The sequence below is a fragment of the Sminthopsis crassicaudata genome, chromosome 4 (genome assembly GCF_048593235.1).
Source record: "Sminthopsis crassicaudata isolate SCR6 chromosome 4, ASM4859323v1, whole genome shotgun sequence".
NCBI lineage: Eukaryota > Metazoa > Chordata > Mammalia > Dasyuromorphia > Dasyuridae > Sminthopsis > Sminthopsis crassicaudata.
In genome coordinates, this window is record NC_133620.1 from 366,496,615 (window position 1) to 366,514,269 (window position 17,655).

The 17,655-nt window shown below is 37.6% G+C and overlaps 1 protein-coding gene across 2 annotated transcripts in view; it reads left to right on the forward strand.

Annotated features, from left to right (window-relative positions):
- The window catches only part of GDPD1 (glycerophosphodiester phosphodiesterase domain containing 1), a 57,110-nt gene that overhangs the window by 24,382 nt on the left and 15,073 nt on the right, over window positions 1–17,655 (forward strand). For both annotated transcript variants that reach the window (XR_012481266.1, XM_074261956.1), the window contains exons 3-4: window positions 6,078–6,213; window positions 12,935–12,980. Coding sequence is in view for 1 of the 2 variants with exons in the window: in XM_074261956.1 (XP_074118057.1) it covers window positions 6,078–6,213; window positions 12,935–12,980 (182 nt within the window). In the remaining variant the exon portion in view is untranslated. The remainder of the gene's footprint in view (window positions 1–6,077; window positions 6,214–12,934; window positions 12,981–17,655) is intronic.

The window sequence follows — 17,655 nt, forward strand, 5'->3', positions numbered from 1 at the left end:
ATTTACAGAACTCATGCAGTAGAAGGTGGTTCTACCTAGCTTCCAGCTTATCATTGCTTGTGGTTGGTTATGCAAATGATCCTGTAGGCCTTGGTTCTTCACCCGGGTCTAGAAGGTACAAATTGTTCCTTCTCTTCTCATGCTATGCCACACATTGCAAGTATTCACTCCTTTCTGCTCACTGCCGCATTTAGATTCTGCCTTTACCTCCATTGCGCAATAGATTCTCTACCTTAAAATACACTCAATTACATGCCTCCCTTACAGAAATCCTGGAGTCATTTTTCCTCCTTTAACAGGGAATTAGGCACATTGGCATCCTTTCTGAACCCTGACAAAATCTCTCAACTGTCTGAGAAGTTGAATTCATGATACCCAACTTCAGTTGGGCCTTTATTGCAGCATACCTTGGCTTCAGATTATCTTTCTAGGCTCTTTGGAGCCTTTCCCATATTGATTCAAACTAGGTCATCTTTTGTCTCAGTTTTTACCTAGCTTTAAGTCAATGAAAGGGTGTTGCCTCTGATAACTGGTCTGGGAAAGGCCTTAGCTTAAAAAGGCTTTGTCTCCTCTTTCATCTGAGGCCATTTCCAGTCCTCCTGACCTACATCTTTTGGACTCCAAGGACTGGAGAAGAAGAGTGAGACTGATGATTTTGCACAGCCCTGCCTCACTTAATCTAGTTCATTTGCAAGTCAAGTCATTTCAGAACTAAGGACAAACTACCAAGAACCTGCTTGGACTAGGGGAGGAGGAGCGACTCTCCCCTTTGTCTCTTTCTTATTGAGTTAGGGGTGATCCAATCTCCCAAGGAAAAATCAAACTGGAGGGGGGGAAATCCTGACTTGGGGTGGTTTTGTTTTTGTTTTTATTTTTTAGCCAGATGCCAGAGGCAGAAGGAATTAAAGAATGAACTTTCTTTGATTGCCTTAGGTTTAAAGGGCTTCCATTTTCCAGTATCCTATGAAGTCTTTAACAGAGGAATTGATAAAAAATTGATCCATGAGGCAGGCAGGGAGAAGGCACTGATAGAGATCAGTTTAACTTCATGATCCCTCCTTCTGAGGAGGTTATCCAGTCCCAAATCCAAGTTATGTCAAACCCCTGAAACCTCTGTAGAGATCTCCAGCAGTCTCCCCTTGCCATCCCCTGTCAGAAATCCCAGTCATGTCCAAGGTTAAATTTTCCCTTTAAAATCTACTTATGGTTCATCATGTGGCTGCCTTTGGGTCAATTGGCCACGGTCTCCCCCCCCCCCCCTCATTCCACATTGTATCCCCTAACTCCATTATGCTTCTCAACCTCATTTCTTAAAGTTAACTTTTTTTTTTGAGATGCTAAGTCCTTTGTACGATTTATCCTGCCAGCTAAGAATATGCCCCAACCTCCTGGGATATGCTCCCTTTCTACTGAATTTCATTGAGGAATTTGTCTTTCATATGCTCTCCTATTCTATTTCAAATTTATCATTCCTGGTATCACTTGTATCCCTTCATTTTGTCTGTAACCTTTTCTCTGAATAAATCCACCTTTTGCCAAAGAGAATGGCAAATTCTTATGAATTATGAATTCTTCACATGATTGAACTCCAATTTTTAGTGCCTATTATCATTTGTTGTGTACACCACCCACATCACTATTAGTTCTCCTTCCTCCACATTTCAACTATGAAGTCATTCCAATCTACTCCTACCCAATCATCCTAAATATTGCTAGGTCAAGCCTAGTTCAGGATAGTTGTGTGGTACGGAAATGGTGAGGAGTCACCATTTAATAAAAAAGCTGGAGAGAGCTCTAGAGAAAAGCAAAGTTTATTGTACATTCTCAAGAGAAGGGCCTTACGCAAAACGCCCCCTCCCACCACTGACCCTCATCCTCATTGGCTGAGAGTCTTACATTCTAAACGTGAGATCTGCCCATTAAATTGAACTTGGCCAATAAGTACATAGTTGCCCATATTTAGCTGAAATAGGGAGGAGGTATCATGAGAGGGGAATGCAATTATGCCCTTGACTCAATGTTCAGAGTCCTTCAGGCCTACTCAAACTCTGAAGTAGATGAAGCCTTACTCGATTTTCACAACTGTCTTGAAAGATCTCACCTCATCTCATTCATAGTTTTTTGGTTCTGGTTCTGGAATGAAATGAGTCACTTAAATATCAAAATGAGGTTTACACAGCAATGGCATGGAAGGGGTATTTACCAAGCATACGGTATTGATTTGTTTGGGCACAGTCTCTCTGTGGCATTTGTCATGGCAATGTGCTAGTCAGAAGAAGTCCTGGCTCCTGACAGTTATCTATATTTAGGTGACTCAGAAGCTATGTCATTCAGTTCAGCCTTAGTCCCCTGGACCAGTTAAGTTCTAAGAATGATTTCATTACTTTTTGATGGAAAACTAGTCTAGCCTCTGTGGGATAGATATTACTCCTATGTCATACTATTAGCTACAAAATATTAAAGAATTGAGAGCATACAGCATGTTTTATGTATGTTTATTAAAAGTAATAGAAAAAACATAGAACATTTCTAATCCATACTGATAGAGTATCCATAATAGTGCCATTGGAATATTTAATGAATACATAATTTTGCTGTTTGAGACACTGTGGTATGATCGCTATATGTTGTGGGAGCTATAGAAAAAGAGGGTTATAAATAATAGCAAACAGGAAGCTGGCATTCTAATGGGAAGATAATATAAACTGGAACTGAAAGAGGGAGGTGAGGTATAGGTGGGGAATAGGATAATAATCAGGGCTGCTGGAAAGGCAAGAAAAATTCAGAGGTTAAGTTGAAGTGTGAGTGAAGTAAGCATGAGTGAAAGCCCTTCTTAAAATGTTTTTTTGAAAAAGGTATTAGATTATTTCCTTCTCCAACTCAATTTACATATGAGAAACTAAGGCAAATAGGGTTAAGTAACTTGCCCAGGGTCACACAGCTAATAAGTATCTGAAACTACATTTGAACTCTGAAAGATGAGTTTTCCTGATTCTAAACTCAGTGCTCTATTTGCCTTCTTGGAGGTATTTTCCAGAAGATAAATCTGGAAATGTAGATTGTACCTACATGGAGAATGTCAAATCCTGAAAAAAAAAAAAAAATCCACAGCCATGAATTGAGGAATAAAACAGCTTTAACCAACATAACAGGTTTGTAAAACCTGTCACTCTGGGAGATGTCCATTGGATTTTTCCAACCAAAGACATCCATGGAAAAGTTTTTATAATTTTAGGAGAGAGGGAGGGAGATGGGTGAGAAGGCAAGGTCTGGTCATGAGATCCTATTGGCCATTGGCTAATTGGGTAAGGAAAGCCACTTTATTCTGTCTGTTTTGCCTTTCTATGAATCCCAGTGGAAGGGGACAAAGACACTAAAAGCTGAAATCCAGCTTTAGCTAGTCTCCTTACAAAGCAACATCCCTGGGTTGAGGGGACCTAAAATATGGTTCAGCTCAACCTAATGAAAAGTAAATATCTTAAGAGTAAGAATATAAGAACATTAGTGAAATTCTGACATTGCCTGAATCATTTAACAGAGTAGCAGTCCATATTACATGTATTGTTGTTAATTTCTATCATATTAAAAATTAACTATTTTCTGTCAAGGGCTTTTATTTGATAGATGGAGGATTATAGCTCTAGACATAGAAGAAAGCTCAGAAGCAATCTAGTCCAGTTTCCTCATTTTACAGATTAGGAAACTGAGACCCAAGGAGATTAAGTGCCTTGTTCAGTCTTACAGGTATTTAGCAGGAAAGATAGGATTTGATACCTGGTTCCCTAGAGCCTGGTTCCTCTTTCCATTATACTATACTGTTTCCATAGGAGATTGGATTTAATTCAATGGGTAGGGTTTTTTTTATCAGGCAAATAACGGGATTGATAAGATGAATAGGTCAGAATCCTCTCCCAACTTAAATTTCCTAGTTATTTGTGTTCATACTGTATTTTACCAATAAAGCTTAAACTAAGCAAGGACCAGGTCTGAAAGTTTTTTGTTTGTTTCATTTAAGAAGAGATGAAAAGTAAATGATGAAGTTGAATTTAAAAATTCCTCTGTTGTCAATTCAATTAATATTTAAATAAGTAAAATAGTCTATAGGCTATCATAGTGTTATTTGAGTATTACCAGACAGGTGTATAGTACTTTTATTTTTCACCATTTTAATTCACTCTTGAAATATTCTTTTTTGGATATTTGAAGAAAGGCAGATCTTTATCTATTTATTGTAAAGCATATTTCATTTTTTCCATTTTTAGAAGAGTTTGAATTCCAGTTCTCCTTTCCTCCTCCCCAATATGGCAATAGGTTATATGGATGCAATCATGAAAATATATTTCTATATTAATCATGTTGTGAAAGAAGAAAAAGACCAAAAAGGGAAAAACCAAAAAAGACCCTCTCCCCCCAAAAAAGTAAAAATATCTGCCTTATTGTGAACTGATCCAACCATTTTGAAGAGCAGTTTAGAGATGCTTAAAAGGTAATCAAACAATATATGATCCAACAATACTACTACTAGATCTGTGTCTCAAAGAGATCATAAAAAAGGGACAAGGATGCATATGAACAAGTTTCTGTAATGCCAGAGAAACTGAGGCAAGATAGAGATTAGAGTTTTTAATAGTTTATTTGGGTTTCTGAAAGGGAGAGATTTTCAGGGGCGGGAGGTGCAGATCAGAATTTATTATTCCCTCCAGAGCTGACTTGAACTTTCTTCAGCATCAAATGTGAGATTCCAATGATTTATATATGGCTTGCCTTTGCAAGGGGTAGAGTCTAAACATTGGTGAGTTCAGGAATTTCCAGGAAGGGACCATCAATTTGGTTCTGACAGGTTGGGAGTAGGACCATAAATTCTGATAAATTGGGAGTGAAGGGGGTAGTCACTAGAGACAGAAAGTCTGGATCAAGAGATATGCAAACATATCTCCCAGTCACTCATTTGCCTATGAAATGCTAATGGTCAGGGCTCCCAGCCCTAATTATCTCAGTCCTAGTGGCCAGGAAGAGGGTTTACAACCAGGGGGATTAAGGCAGAACAATTCAAGGAACTGAGGCAGAAAAATTTAGGAAAACTGAGGCAGAACAATAAAAGAAAACTGTGGCATAACATTTCTTTCTTCCTTTCTTTTAGCATTTAATAGTAATTTTTTTCCAATTACATGGATAGTTTTTAATATTCATTTGTGTAAGATTTTGAGTTCCACGTTTTTCTTCCTTTCCCTTCCCCAAGACAGCAAGTAATCTGATGTCGTTTATACACATATATAAAGTATACTTTATATTATATTTTATTATATTTATATTATATTGTATTATACTTTATATTAACCATCTTAGTGGTATTGTGAACGAAAAATCAGAAAAAAAGGAAAAAACTATGAGGAAAAAAAAGTAAAATATATGCTTTGATCTATATTAGACTAAATAGTTTTTTCCTCTGGATATGGATAGAACTTTCTGTAATGAGTCTTCTGGAATTGTTTTGGAGTATTGTATTGCTGAGAAGAGCTAAGTCAGTCATAGTTAATCATCATCAAACAGTGCTGCTGAATTGTGTACAGTGTTCTCCAAGTTCTTCTCAGTATCAGTTCATATAAATCCAGGTTTTTCTGAAATCCACCTGCTCATCATTTTTTAGAGCATAATAGTATTCCATTACATTCATGTATCACAACTTGGTTACCCATTCTCCAATTGATAGGCATCCCCACAATTTCCAATTCTTTTTCCACCACCAAAAAAACTAATATAAATATTTTGAATACAGGCCTAGTAGTGGTATTAAAGTGAGTTAAAGGGTAGGCACAGTTTGATTATCCTTTTTACAGAATTCCAAATTACTCTCCAAAGTGGTTGGATCAGTTCACAACTCTACTAACAACATATTAAATGTCCCAATTTTCCCATATGTTCTCCAGCATTTATCATTTTCCTTTTCTGTCATAGTAGCCAGTTTAACACACTTACATTATATCTGAGGCAAATGAATACTTAGATGTTTTATAATGCTTGCTTAAACTCTTGGGGTTTCCAGGCTCATTTTTTGGTTTGTTTGTTTTTGGCTTCAGTGCAGTTAATATGGGAACTGATATGTTGGAACTGGATTGCCATATCACAAAAGATGAACAAGTGGTCGTATCCCACGATGGGAATCTGAAGAGATCAACTGGAGTAAATGTGAACATCTCTGACCTGAAGTACTGTGTAAGTAGAAATGCATTCAGAGCAAATGCTTTGGGATGGCATGACTTTAGCTTTAGTGAAGGCTTTTAAGGAGTGAATTGGGGAAAAAATGAGAAGAAAAAAATCATCTGGAATATAATTACTTTATCCTGTAGGAACCTATACTTTTAACTTCCTGACAAACCCGGCTGATAGTTGTTTCCTGAACTTAACAGGCTATTGCCAGCATCTTTGTGTTTATACTTTAATCTGTCATTTGCATTCAGTGCCATCCTTCCTCATCTTTGCATTTCAGAATCTTTTGTCTTCTCTCAAGACTCAGCTTAGGTGCCACTTCCTTAGCAAAGGCTTTCCCAATTGACCCCTGAAAGGTTGATATTCTCCATATCCCTTCACATCTGGTTAAATGCCTTGAATATGGTACTTAATAAATTCAGCACTCACATTTAGTAAGTGCCTGTTATGATTAAGAAATTCTATTAATAAGAATCCCCAAAATCCTACCCTGTATATGGTGTGATTGGTTACATAAGTCTCTATTCCCCTGTTTGGTCAGTGGAATTGCAGTAGATAAGATGATGCGTAGCTTCCTTTACCATGTATCCTTCTTTGGACAATGGAATGTAGTCCAGGTGTTTTCTAAAATCACATGCTTCTGGAGAAGCTGAAACCGATGCCTTTAAGACTTCAATTAATTTGGCTAACAGTCTCTGATCAATATTTGCTTGATATGTAAGTTCTTCACCTTTTCCACAGTCAGAACTGTTTTAGCAAGATATATATATATATAAATAAATATTAAGGAGAAAAGTAGGTTGTAGAAGGGAAAACAGGAGAGTACGATAGTTGTCCCATTAGTTAAGGTGACAAGGGCTAAGGGTCTAAAAAGGAATTTAGGGTTTGTGAGTGAAGAGGAGGAAGGCAGCTAGTAGAAGTATTGTGGTTAGAATTGACATAATTTAGCACTTGAATAGGATGGAGGGGAGTGAGAATAGGGAAGAATCTAGGGATATACTCTTTCCTTGTTTCCCTTCAACCTGTAGACAGAATAGTGATAACCGAATTCCTGAGACCACTCCTCAATTCTACCTCTGGGCCATAAAATTAACATATCAGTGACAACTGGATAAATTTGTCTCCTTGGTTCCTGGTTCTTTACTAAATCCTTTTGGAACTTGGCCAGCTTCAATTGGTGTTACAATTACAATAAACTTTGACCCTTGACTTGGAGATGGTTCAAGTCTGCAAATTCTTTTTTTTTTTTTTTAAATTAAAGCTTTTTATTTACAAAGCATATGCATGGGTAATTTTTCCAGCATTGACCCTTGCATAACTTTTGTTGCATATTTTTTCTTCACCTCTTCCCCTAGCTAACAGGTAGTCCAATACATGTTAAATATGTTAAAATATATGTTAGATCCAATATATGTATACATATTTATACAATTATCTTATTGCACAAGAAAAATCAGATCAACAAGGAAGAAAAAGAAAAACTGAGAAGGAAAACAAAATGCAACCAAACAACAAGAGAGAGCGAGAATACTATGTTGTATTCCATACTCTGTTCCCACAGTTCTCTCTCTGGTGTAGATGGCTTTCTTCATCATTGAACAAGTGGAACTGGTTTGAATCATTTCAGTACTGAAGAGAGCCACATCTATCAGAATTGATCATCATATAGTCTTGATGCCATATATGATGATCTCCTGGTTCTGCTCATTTCACTTGGAATTGTAATGCTGGAGAAACTGAGGCAAGATAGAGATTAGAGAGTATTTAATATTTTATTTGAAAGGGAGAGATTTACTGGGACCAAATGGATCCATGGTTTGGTCCCAGGGCTGAATGAGACAATGGTCTCCAAGAGTCCAGCAAACAATGTGAGTTCTATATATGTATATGTGGCTCAGACACAGGGGGTGGACCGAGGCAGGGGCAGAGTCAGAGTGCTAAGAGCAGGAACGGGACTCTGACAGGGTGGGGTGAGCATAATGGGAGGCACCCTGGAGACAGGGAGAGGCATCTTGATAAGACAGTATCTGATATTCTTGATGAGGTTTAGAATTGGGGGTACCTAAATGAATTTAGGTTTAATTCAAGTCTAGTGGCAGGTTTGGGGTACAGGGAGTCAAATAGAACTCCCCTGCAACCCCTTTAAATTTGGCACAAGAATACAGAGTTAAATGAGGTCTAGTAGCAGTGCAAGAGTCCCCTGTAAAAGAATTTGCAGACCCAAAAACCTAGATTGATAAAAGAGGTTTATTATGGGGTTTGGAAGTAAAGTCTAGTTAGTAAAGTTGAAGATAGAGATTAAAAGGCACTGGAACCAGGATTCCAGTGGACAGAGATCCTTTAGCATGCCAATATAAGGCTGCCATGTTTGGAATCTCTGCAAAGAGAGGGCTCCAGCTTGGCTCTTTTGTGGGTGGAGTCCCAGGTTGGCTCCTGGCTAGGTTTCAGCCAGATTTAGAATTTGAATTGAATTCAATGGGTTTCCAGACTGAGCCAGATAACAAAGATGAAACTGTTTGTGCTTAGGGTAGAGTCCCCTCCTTGAGGCAGAGTCCAAGGAGGTTTTCTCCTTTAAGGATTTTTCAGAATTTTGGGGTTTCCTCCTCATTCTAATACCTTGGGATGTGGAGAGGCATTCTGATATTCTAAAATATAAGATCTTTTATCCTTATCAAATATTCTGATGATTAAAAGAAAGGTGTGGTTTTGCAGGATTGAGCAGAACAATTATAAACTGAGGCAGAACAATTAGGGAAACTGAGCCAGGATAATAAAAAAAGAACTGTGGCACAACAGCATCAGTTCATGTAAGTCTCTCCAGGCCTCTCTGAAATCATCCTGCTGGTCATTTCTTTTAGAACACTAATATTCCATAACATTCATATACCACAATTTATTCAGCCAATCTCCAACTGATGGGCATCCATTCATTTTCCAGTTTCTAGCCACTACAAAAAGAGCTGCCACAAACATTTTTACACATGTGGGTCCTTTTCCCTTCTTTAAGTTCTCTTTGGGATATAAGCCCAGTAGTAACACTGCTGGATCAAAGGGTATGTACAGTTTGATAACTTTTTGAGCATAGTTCCAAATTGTTCTCCAGAATGGTTGGATTCGTTTACAATTCCACCAACAATGTATCCATGTTTCCCGCATCTCCTCTAACATTCGTCATTATCTTTTGCTGGAACTCTGTCTTCCAAGAAATCAGCCCGAGTCAAGATCACTAAACGTCTTTATTCTTGATTTTTCACAGTCAAGGTCAGGGGATTAAATCTAGCAATCTCCACACACACCTTCCTCCCTCCAACTCCAAGAGAGAGTGTCTCAATTTCCTCTTCGTCCTCCTACTTCTCCCACACACGTCACTTCCCCCTCTATGTCCCACCAATCAAGTCAGCACGGAATAGCAGGGGAGGGTCAACCTTCAAACAAGTTAATAGGGAACCGTCCAATTGGCAATTAGTCTCACTGCTCCATTATCCAAGTGCATTTGCTCAGTTCTAGCCCTTTACAATCTTTTCCTGTCCTCTTAGCCAATCTGACAGGTGTGTAGTGATATCTCAGAGTTGTCTTAATTTGCATTTCTCTGCTCAATAGTGATTTAGAGAACCTTTTCATATGACTGAAAATAGTTTCAATTTCTTCATCTGAAAATTGTCTGTTCTTATCCTTTAACCATTTTATCAATTGGAGAATAAGCGTACATATTCTTTTGAAACATCTTGTAACACTGGTCTGTGATCCTAACCTTTTGAGGTCTCCTTCTGAACCTCAACAGTTTCTTATAGAACAATAATATTCCATAACATTCATATGCTATAACTTATTCAGTCATTCCCCAACTCATAATAATCCACTCAGTTTCTAGTTCCTTGCCATTACAAAAAGAGTTGCACATGGGTCATTTTTCCTTTTTTATCATCTCTTTGGGATACAGACCCAATAGAGACAGTACTAGATCCAAAGGGTAAAGCATGAACTTTTAACATTTGGGAAACCACAAACCTCTGCTATACCAATTGTCTTGGGGGTGGGATCCAAGCACTTGCAGCTTCCTTTGTTGCATATCTGAGGTCAGCCAATTTCCAGCCACAACAAGGTAGATTCAAACAGTATTTTCTATATTGGTGTGGTAGGAGCAATGGAAGGTTAATGAGTCAGAGAATGCTAGAAGAGCTGCCCCTGGAGGCTGTTTGTAACCTGGGTGATGAGCAGGGTATCTGTTTCTGGGCCTTGGTGACCTCTGAAGAGAGTTGCATCAGATGACCTCTAAGATTCCTTTAGCTGTAAATTTTTGCTCCTAAAATTATAAAAGGAGAAAATTAATCCAGAGGTTGACTAGAACACAGAGCGTGATGGTCATGAAGACTGAGTGTGTGAATTCTTTCACCAAACCCATGACACTGACCAGGCGACCCTAATCTTGCTGGAATATCTTTCTTCTCAACACTATCACTAGAAAATAATGGTCAAAAGCACTTGTCCTGTCTCCGGGGTGCCTCCCATTATGCTCACCCCATCCTGTCAGAGTCCCGTTCCCGCTCTTAGCACTCTGACTCTGCCCCTGCCTCGGTCTACCCCCTGTGTCTGAGCCACATATATATATAACTCACATTGTTTGCTGGACTCTTGGAGACAATTGTCTCATTCAGCCCTGGGACCAAACCATGGATCCAACAAGTTCCAAAGGAGTTTCGCAGAGAGGCAGAAGCAAGAAGAAATGATGCTGCTTGACAGTGGGCTAATTCCAGGGCATCTAGAAAAGAAGAATCAAAGAGATAATTTTGTAGGAAAGAGAAACAAAGGTTAGGTTGATAATGCTAATGTTATGGTTTAAGGGGTACAACTGAGGAGTGGTAGGAAGATAGGGTAGTTCCCATCACTGAGGTCTATAGTTCACTGACCCTCAGAATTAGTATTAAATTACTGTTGTTGATTGGCCAGCTTTGTTTGTAGCATTCCTAAAGCCAGGTAACCTTAGGCTTTCTCAGGAATTACTATTTTCTCACATCTCATCGACAAGGTCCAGGATTGGCACTAATTCAGTAAGTGATAGAAGTAGATGAAAGGGAACTAGGTGAAGGATCTGAAAGTTCAGATTGTTGTGAAGATAGTTAAGTCATCGAGAATAATGACAGAACAGGAATGAAAAGGTGCTTTAAGTTTAGTGATAAAGTCACAGAGGAGTATAGGAGAATGTCATAGAGGTTGATAAATTTTAGAATTAAGAATCCAAAAATGATTGATTTAATTAGACCTTGTGAACTACACAGGTTGGAAAAGTTGTTCATTGATCATGATCTTGGCAGAGCAAAGGTCTGTAAATAGCAGTGGGAAGGTAATATATAACTGACACCTTCCTAATGTTCTCTAACTTAAGTGAACAATTGTAAATTCTTTAAAAAGAGATGATTTAATGAAAATTGCCATATTCTCTAAAACAAAATTTGTTTTAAAAAGTTTTTAAAATAATTTAATGTATGTGATGATCAGCTATGACAGACTTGGTTCTTTTCAGTGATCTAAGGCAATCCCAATACATTCTGCATGGAAAACACCATCCCATCATGAGGGAGAATTATGAAGAACATGCTATGTTTATTATTTTTTTTCCTTTTTCTTGTTTTTTTTTTTCCTCTTGTGATTTTTCCCTTTTGTTTAGATTTTCTTCTCCCAACATGATTCTTTAGGAAATATATTTAAAAAACAAAAACATGAATGTACATGTTAAAAAAATGTTTTCTACATGTAGCTGGGGGGAATAAATTATTTTTTAATGTAATGAAAATTACTTTATTCTCTAAAATAAAATGTATAATTTCTTTATCTAATTTTTTGAAGTGCTCAGATAGGTTACAATCAGATGATACCTTCTTTTGATTTTTAGTTCTTAACTACTAAAAGGGGGGGGGGAGATCAACTTTTAATAATATTGTCAAGTCCTGAAATAAATCAGAGCCAGGAGTTGAAGAATTAGGCATCTTTAATTGAGAATAACAGGTAAAGGCAGCTAGATAGTATAATGGGTAGAGCATCAGCTGTGGAGTAAGGAGGCTCTGAATTCAAATGTGGCCTCAAACACTTGGATTTTAGTAGCTGTATGATGACCCCATTTGCTTCCTCCCTCCATCCAAAAGAGAGAAAGAGGGGAGAGAGGTAGCTTTAGGAGAAGGCGGGGAAAAGATGGATGAGATAGCAAGACTGGATCATGAGATTCTAGTTGCAGAAATCTGGGTATGAGATAAGCCACTTTATTATGACTCTTTTGCCCTTCATGCCATGAATCCTGGTGGAAGGGAGCAAAGACTATTAGAAGCTGAGATTCATCTTGAGCAAGGCTCCTCACAAGACAAGTTCCCTGGGAGGGTTAAGTCACCCATAGTGTGATTCAATTCAACCTAATCAAGAGGAAATATCTTAAGAGTAGGAATATAAGGATATTACTGAAATTCTGACATTACAAGAATCATGTGACATTTGGTATTAACAATTTCTGTCCTTTTATTAACAGTTAAACTAACAATTTTCTGTTAGTACTATAGATTGTTTTCATTGGTAAACAGAAGTAATCTTTAGGGAAATTTTTCTGAGAGGTGCTAAGTATACATAAATATAATTTATTATTAAAGATTTGTTATATTTTGCTAAATTACTTTGCATCTTATTTGAAATTAGATCAATTGCTTCATTTTCCTAAAGCTAATATTGTCTTTATCTTTTAAAGGAACTCCCCCCTTACCTTGGCAAATTGGAGGTAACTTTTCAAAAAGGTAATGTTTTCCACTGTTTTCTTAAACATTTGTTTCATTAATTACAGTTCTTTAATTACAGATTTACATTAATTATAGTAATTAAGTTAATTAGTTCTTTAGTATTTAAAAACAGAAATAAATATTTGCTCAATAATGATTCTAGTAGTGTAGATAAGAAGTTGTCAGTGACTTTGGGTGGAGCCTCATGTGTTAGCCCAGTTATTAGACTGGGATCTCTTGTTTCTGCAGTGAAACTTGCTGTTTGACTAGAAATAAGCCTTGAGAGCATTGGTTCATTCTATCCAGTTTTGCTTAACAATCAATGTACCCACATGCCAAATTTAACTTACAGGGAGAACCTTCATTGTCAAATAAATTGAATGTCATGTTGGCAATTCAATGAATTCTCTTCCTAATAGGGATACTTTGGGAGACAAAATTGAGACTGGAAGAGTGCTTGATGAAGAAAGAAAAAAAATCAGTCAATCTTATAAGTCTTACATATGTGCTTGGTACTTCTGCAAGACCCTGAGAATATATGAATGAAACAATTTCTTCTCTTAAGTATGAATACATATAAAAACCTATATAGAATAAATATAAAGTGGACAAATAAGTGTATCCTCTATTCTCCCGATAAAAACATGTGTTTATTTTTAAAGTGAGTGATGTTGGTTGATACCAAGTTCTGGTATTCCTGAGAACAGAGAAATGATTGAAAGATAGATTGAACTTTGAAAAAATTGGAAAATAAAGATTGAAAGATAGAAAAATACTTCATACATTTCAGATTTAATTATATTAGTGAATATAGTCACAGAAGAAATGCTGAATAACAGCCTAGCAATGTGTTCACTTGCATATTAACAAGATATTGATAAGAGTTAGGAAAGAGGGAATCCCTTTTGGTTTGGCACAAGGATACATAGTTAAATGAAGTCTAGTGACGGTACAGAGTCCCCTGTAAAGGAATTTACAGGCCTGAAAACCTAGATTGATAAAAAGGTATATTATGGGGTTTGGAAGTAAGATTAAAAGGTAGGAAACCACTAGAGCCAGGGTGGCTCCAGTGGGCAGAAATCCTTGACATGACCAGCGTAAGGATGCCATGTTTGGGACTTCTGCAAAGAGTGGACTCCAGAGTTGCCCCTTTTTATAATGGGGGCTCTTGGTGATCTTAAAGGTGGGTGGAGTCCCAGGCTCCTGGCTGTTTCAGCCAGGGTTAGCATTGAATAGAATTCAATGGGTTTTTAGATAAGGAAGAAACTGTTTGTGAGGATTGGGAAAACCCAAGTTAGCTCAGATCTGGTGGGGGCTGGGAAAGCCCTGATGACCAGGATTTGTAAATCAAAGGTCAGCCTTGGGGGTTGGGGATCAGAAAGGAATCTTAGAGGGACCTTAACCCCCATCAATATCTCTGTTCTCTAATATATAAACTCCTTGAGGATAGGGGTTTATTTAAAAATACATAGTTTGTGTCTCTTCAGGACCTATAAAAGTGTTGTTTTCCTTCATGAAATATTTTCTGGTTCCCAGACAAAAGTGATCCCTTTCTCCTTTGAAATCTGATGCTACATTGTGGTTCTTTTACATACTATGTATTATATTCATTTGAGTATATGTCTTATCCTTGCTTCCCTACTAAATTTTAAGAAAATAAAAGAATTGAATTATGGGGAAATGGATAATGGATTGTATAGCTTTAGATATCCTTCAAGTCCTCATACAATGTATTCATTCAACATAATTCATACTCAAGAAAAGCTCCATGAATTTGATTATTTAATTGAACTTTAAATTTTATTACTTGTTTTTGACCTTTGCAGGCTACCAAACAAAAGCCATTTAGTAATTATCATCCTTACTATTGCATTGTGGAGTGAGAATTCTCCAAATGGGGATTGCCTCTGTGAGGGATCTTTACTCCTGAATCATCTGTTCCTAGTGAGCCCTGTGCTGTTCTATAAGCTTCTTCATCAAAGAAGGTTCAGGGGCAGAAGCTCTCTCATATGTTCGAGTTGATAGAACAGATGGTCAGAACACCTGTATTTGCCCATAGCAGTTGACGACCTGGTGAAAAGATGGATCCCAAGAGGTTCAGAAGAGGATGGGAGAAGGGGAGGAATAATAGTATGCATGGCAGTATCTTTGAGAGCATTGTAAAAGACAATTTTCAAATCATAATCCTCCCTCAAAACCCCACCCTATATAAGCATAAATAGTCTTATTTAGTTTCATACATATGAGAAACAGGTCAAAACATAGTAAATACTTACAATGCAAAAACCAGAACTATACCTCCATGATGGTAGTTCCCTCTTGGTCAGGGATACTTTGCAAAGAACCTCCACCAATGTTGCTCTCTCATATCCATTTCCCAATAGTGTTTGCCTTAGCCAAAGGCCTATGGTGCCCTAGACAACCCTACAAGACATATTCTGCAGCACTCCATGGATGGCAATCTGTACATCCTCAGGCAAAATGAAATGGGAATGGGCAGTTTTGAGTTTCCAGAGTTACAGCTACTTTTTATATTTCTCTTTACTTCTTTGTTTATTTTTTCAAAGTTTATAATCAGCTTTGGTCTTTTATCAGGAATACTTGGAAGTCCTCAGTTGCATTAAAAGTCTAGTTTTTCCCTGTAGTTTTTGCTGAATAGGTGGTTCTTTACTGTAAGTTTTGATGCACCTTAATCTTGTGTAGTCCTGACTATGGTTCCTTCCTTCATACTTAAATTCTTCCTGACTGCTTGTAATATTTTTCTTTGACCTGAAAGTTCTGGATTTTGGCTTTATTGTTCCTAGGATTTATCATTTTGAGGTTTCTTTCAGAAGTAGACAAGTGAATATGATAAGATCTAGATTTAGGGAATCAAAATGAAATTAGGGTTTCTGGTGGTCAGGGAGTTAAATGGTAAGATCTAGTGGCAGGTTTTGGGTTCAGGGAACCAAATGGAGAGGTTTGGCTCCCCTGCAACCCCTTAGGATTTGGTGTAAGGGCAGGGAATTTTGGGGACTCCCTTCTGGCAGTGCAGAGTTTCTCTGTAAAGGAATTTACAGACCTGAAAATCTAGATTGATAAAAGAGGTGTATTATGGGCATTGGAAGTAAGGTTAGAAATCCCTCTAGAGAAGCATAAAGTCTGGTTAGAGAAACAGATGAGGATAAAGAGAGGATAACACTGGAAAAGAATATTATTTCAGCAGGCAGATCTATGGAAAATGGAGTTTTGCACTGAGAATACAGTTCTCAGTGGACATAAGGTCCTGGCAGCAAAGGGAGCTGCCAAAGTCCATCTGCAAAGACTTCAGTTGATGGGAAGCTATTATATTGGGTAGACTATTGGGGCTGCGATGCCCAAGTTGGCTCAGACCTAGTAGGGGCTTGGGAGAGTCCGGACCTCCTATTAGAATTCAAAGGGATGCTTTTCGACCAAGATTTGTAATTGATTCAAAGACTTTGGCATCCAGGAAAGACAATTTGTCTGGGGAGGATATGCCTCAGCCAGGAGGGGCTGGGAATCTGAAAGGCATCACAGATCAATAGGAAATACAGTTTCTTAAAGGGACCACAACCTGCTTCAGATTCTTTCTATTTTCTTTTTGTTCTTTGATTCTAAGAGATCTAGGGTCTAAGTGGATCTCTTGCCTACATCTTTTCACCTTGTCTGACTATTGGATGCTTTGCTGAAATCAAGGTAAATTATATTTACAGTATTCTTCTGGTCTACCAGCCTAGTTAAACCTGGCAAAATAGGAAATTAAATTAGTCTGATTGGAACACTTCTTCATGAAACTGCTTACCTTTATTTCTTTCACAATTACTTTAATTATGATATCCAGACTCTTGTTGGTCGTGGCTTTCAGGTAATTCTAAAATTACATTGTAAAATTATCTCTCTGGTCTGTTTTGCAGATTAGTTGTTATTGCTATGTGATACTTTTGTTTTATTCTATTTTTTTTTTAATCTTTTGACTTTGTTTTAATACTTGTTTGCCTCATGGACTCATTATTTGCTATTTGGTGAGTAAGGTTTTGTACTTTTTATGCCAAGCCATTAATTCTCTTTCCAAGGCTCTCTTCCATTTCTTTCCTCTGTCACTTGCTTCATTTTTCAACTCTTTGAAAAACTTACTTTTTCTAGGAATTTTATGTGATCTCGAAGGCAAAAATTGTTTTACTTTTAGATTTTGCTTCTAAATGTTTTGGAATTGTTTTCCTTTTCAGGGTTTATGTCTTGGGCATTCTTGGGCCCTGTGTTAGTTGTTTCTTTTCAGGATAAGCTTTTGTCTGGTCATCTAGTCTGGTCAATCTGAAATTACTGGTTTAGCTGGGAACTCAGGCAGTTAAATTTATCATCCCAGACCCTCTGAGAGACTCCCATTCTGTGTTGTTTTTCAGGTTGAGGGACTAAGCAAACTCTGCTTTGGGAGATTTAAGTCTATCCTGAGTCTATGCTCCAGACCCTAAACTGCTGGTCCATGCTCAGGCAGAATTCAGCATCATAGATAGATAGATAGATAGATAGATAGATAGATAGATAGATAGATAGATAGATAGATAGATAGATAGATATAGGCTTAGCTCAGAGTCTGGGCACTGAGTTTGGGCTCTTGGTCCCTCTGAGAAAATCTTTAGCTGTTGACTTGGGCCTGGGGTTCAGAGTAAGGATCTGCTCTGGGTGTTCTTAAGCT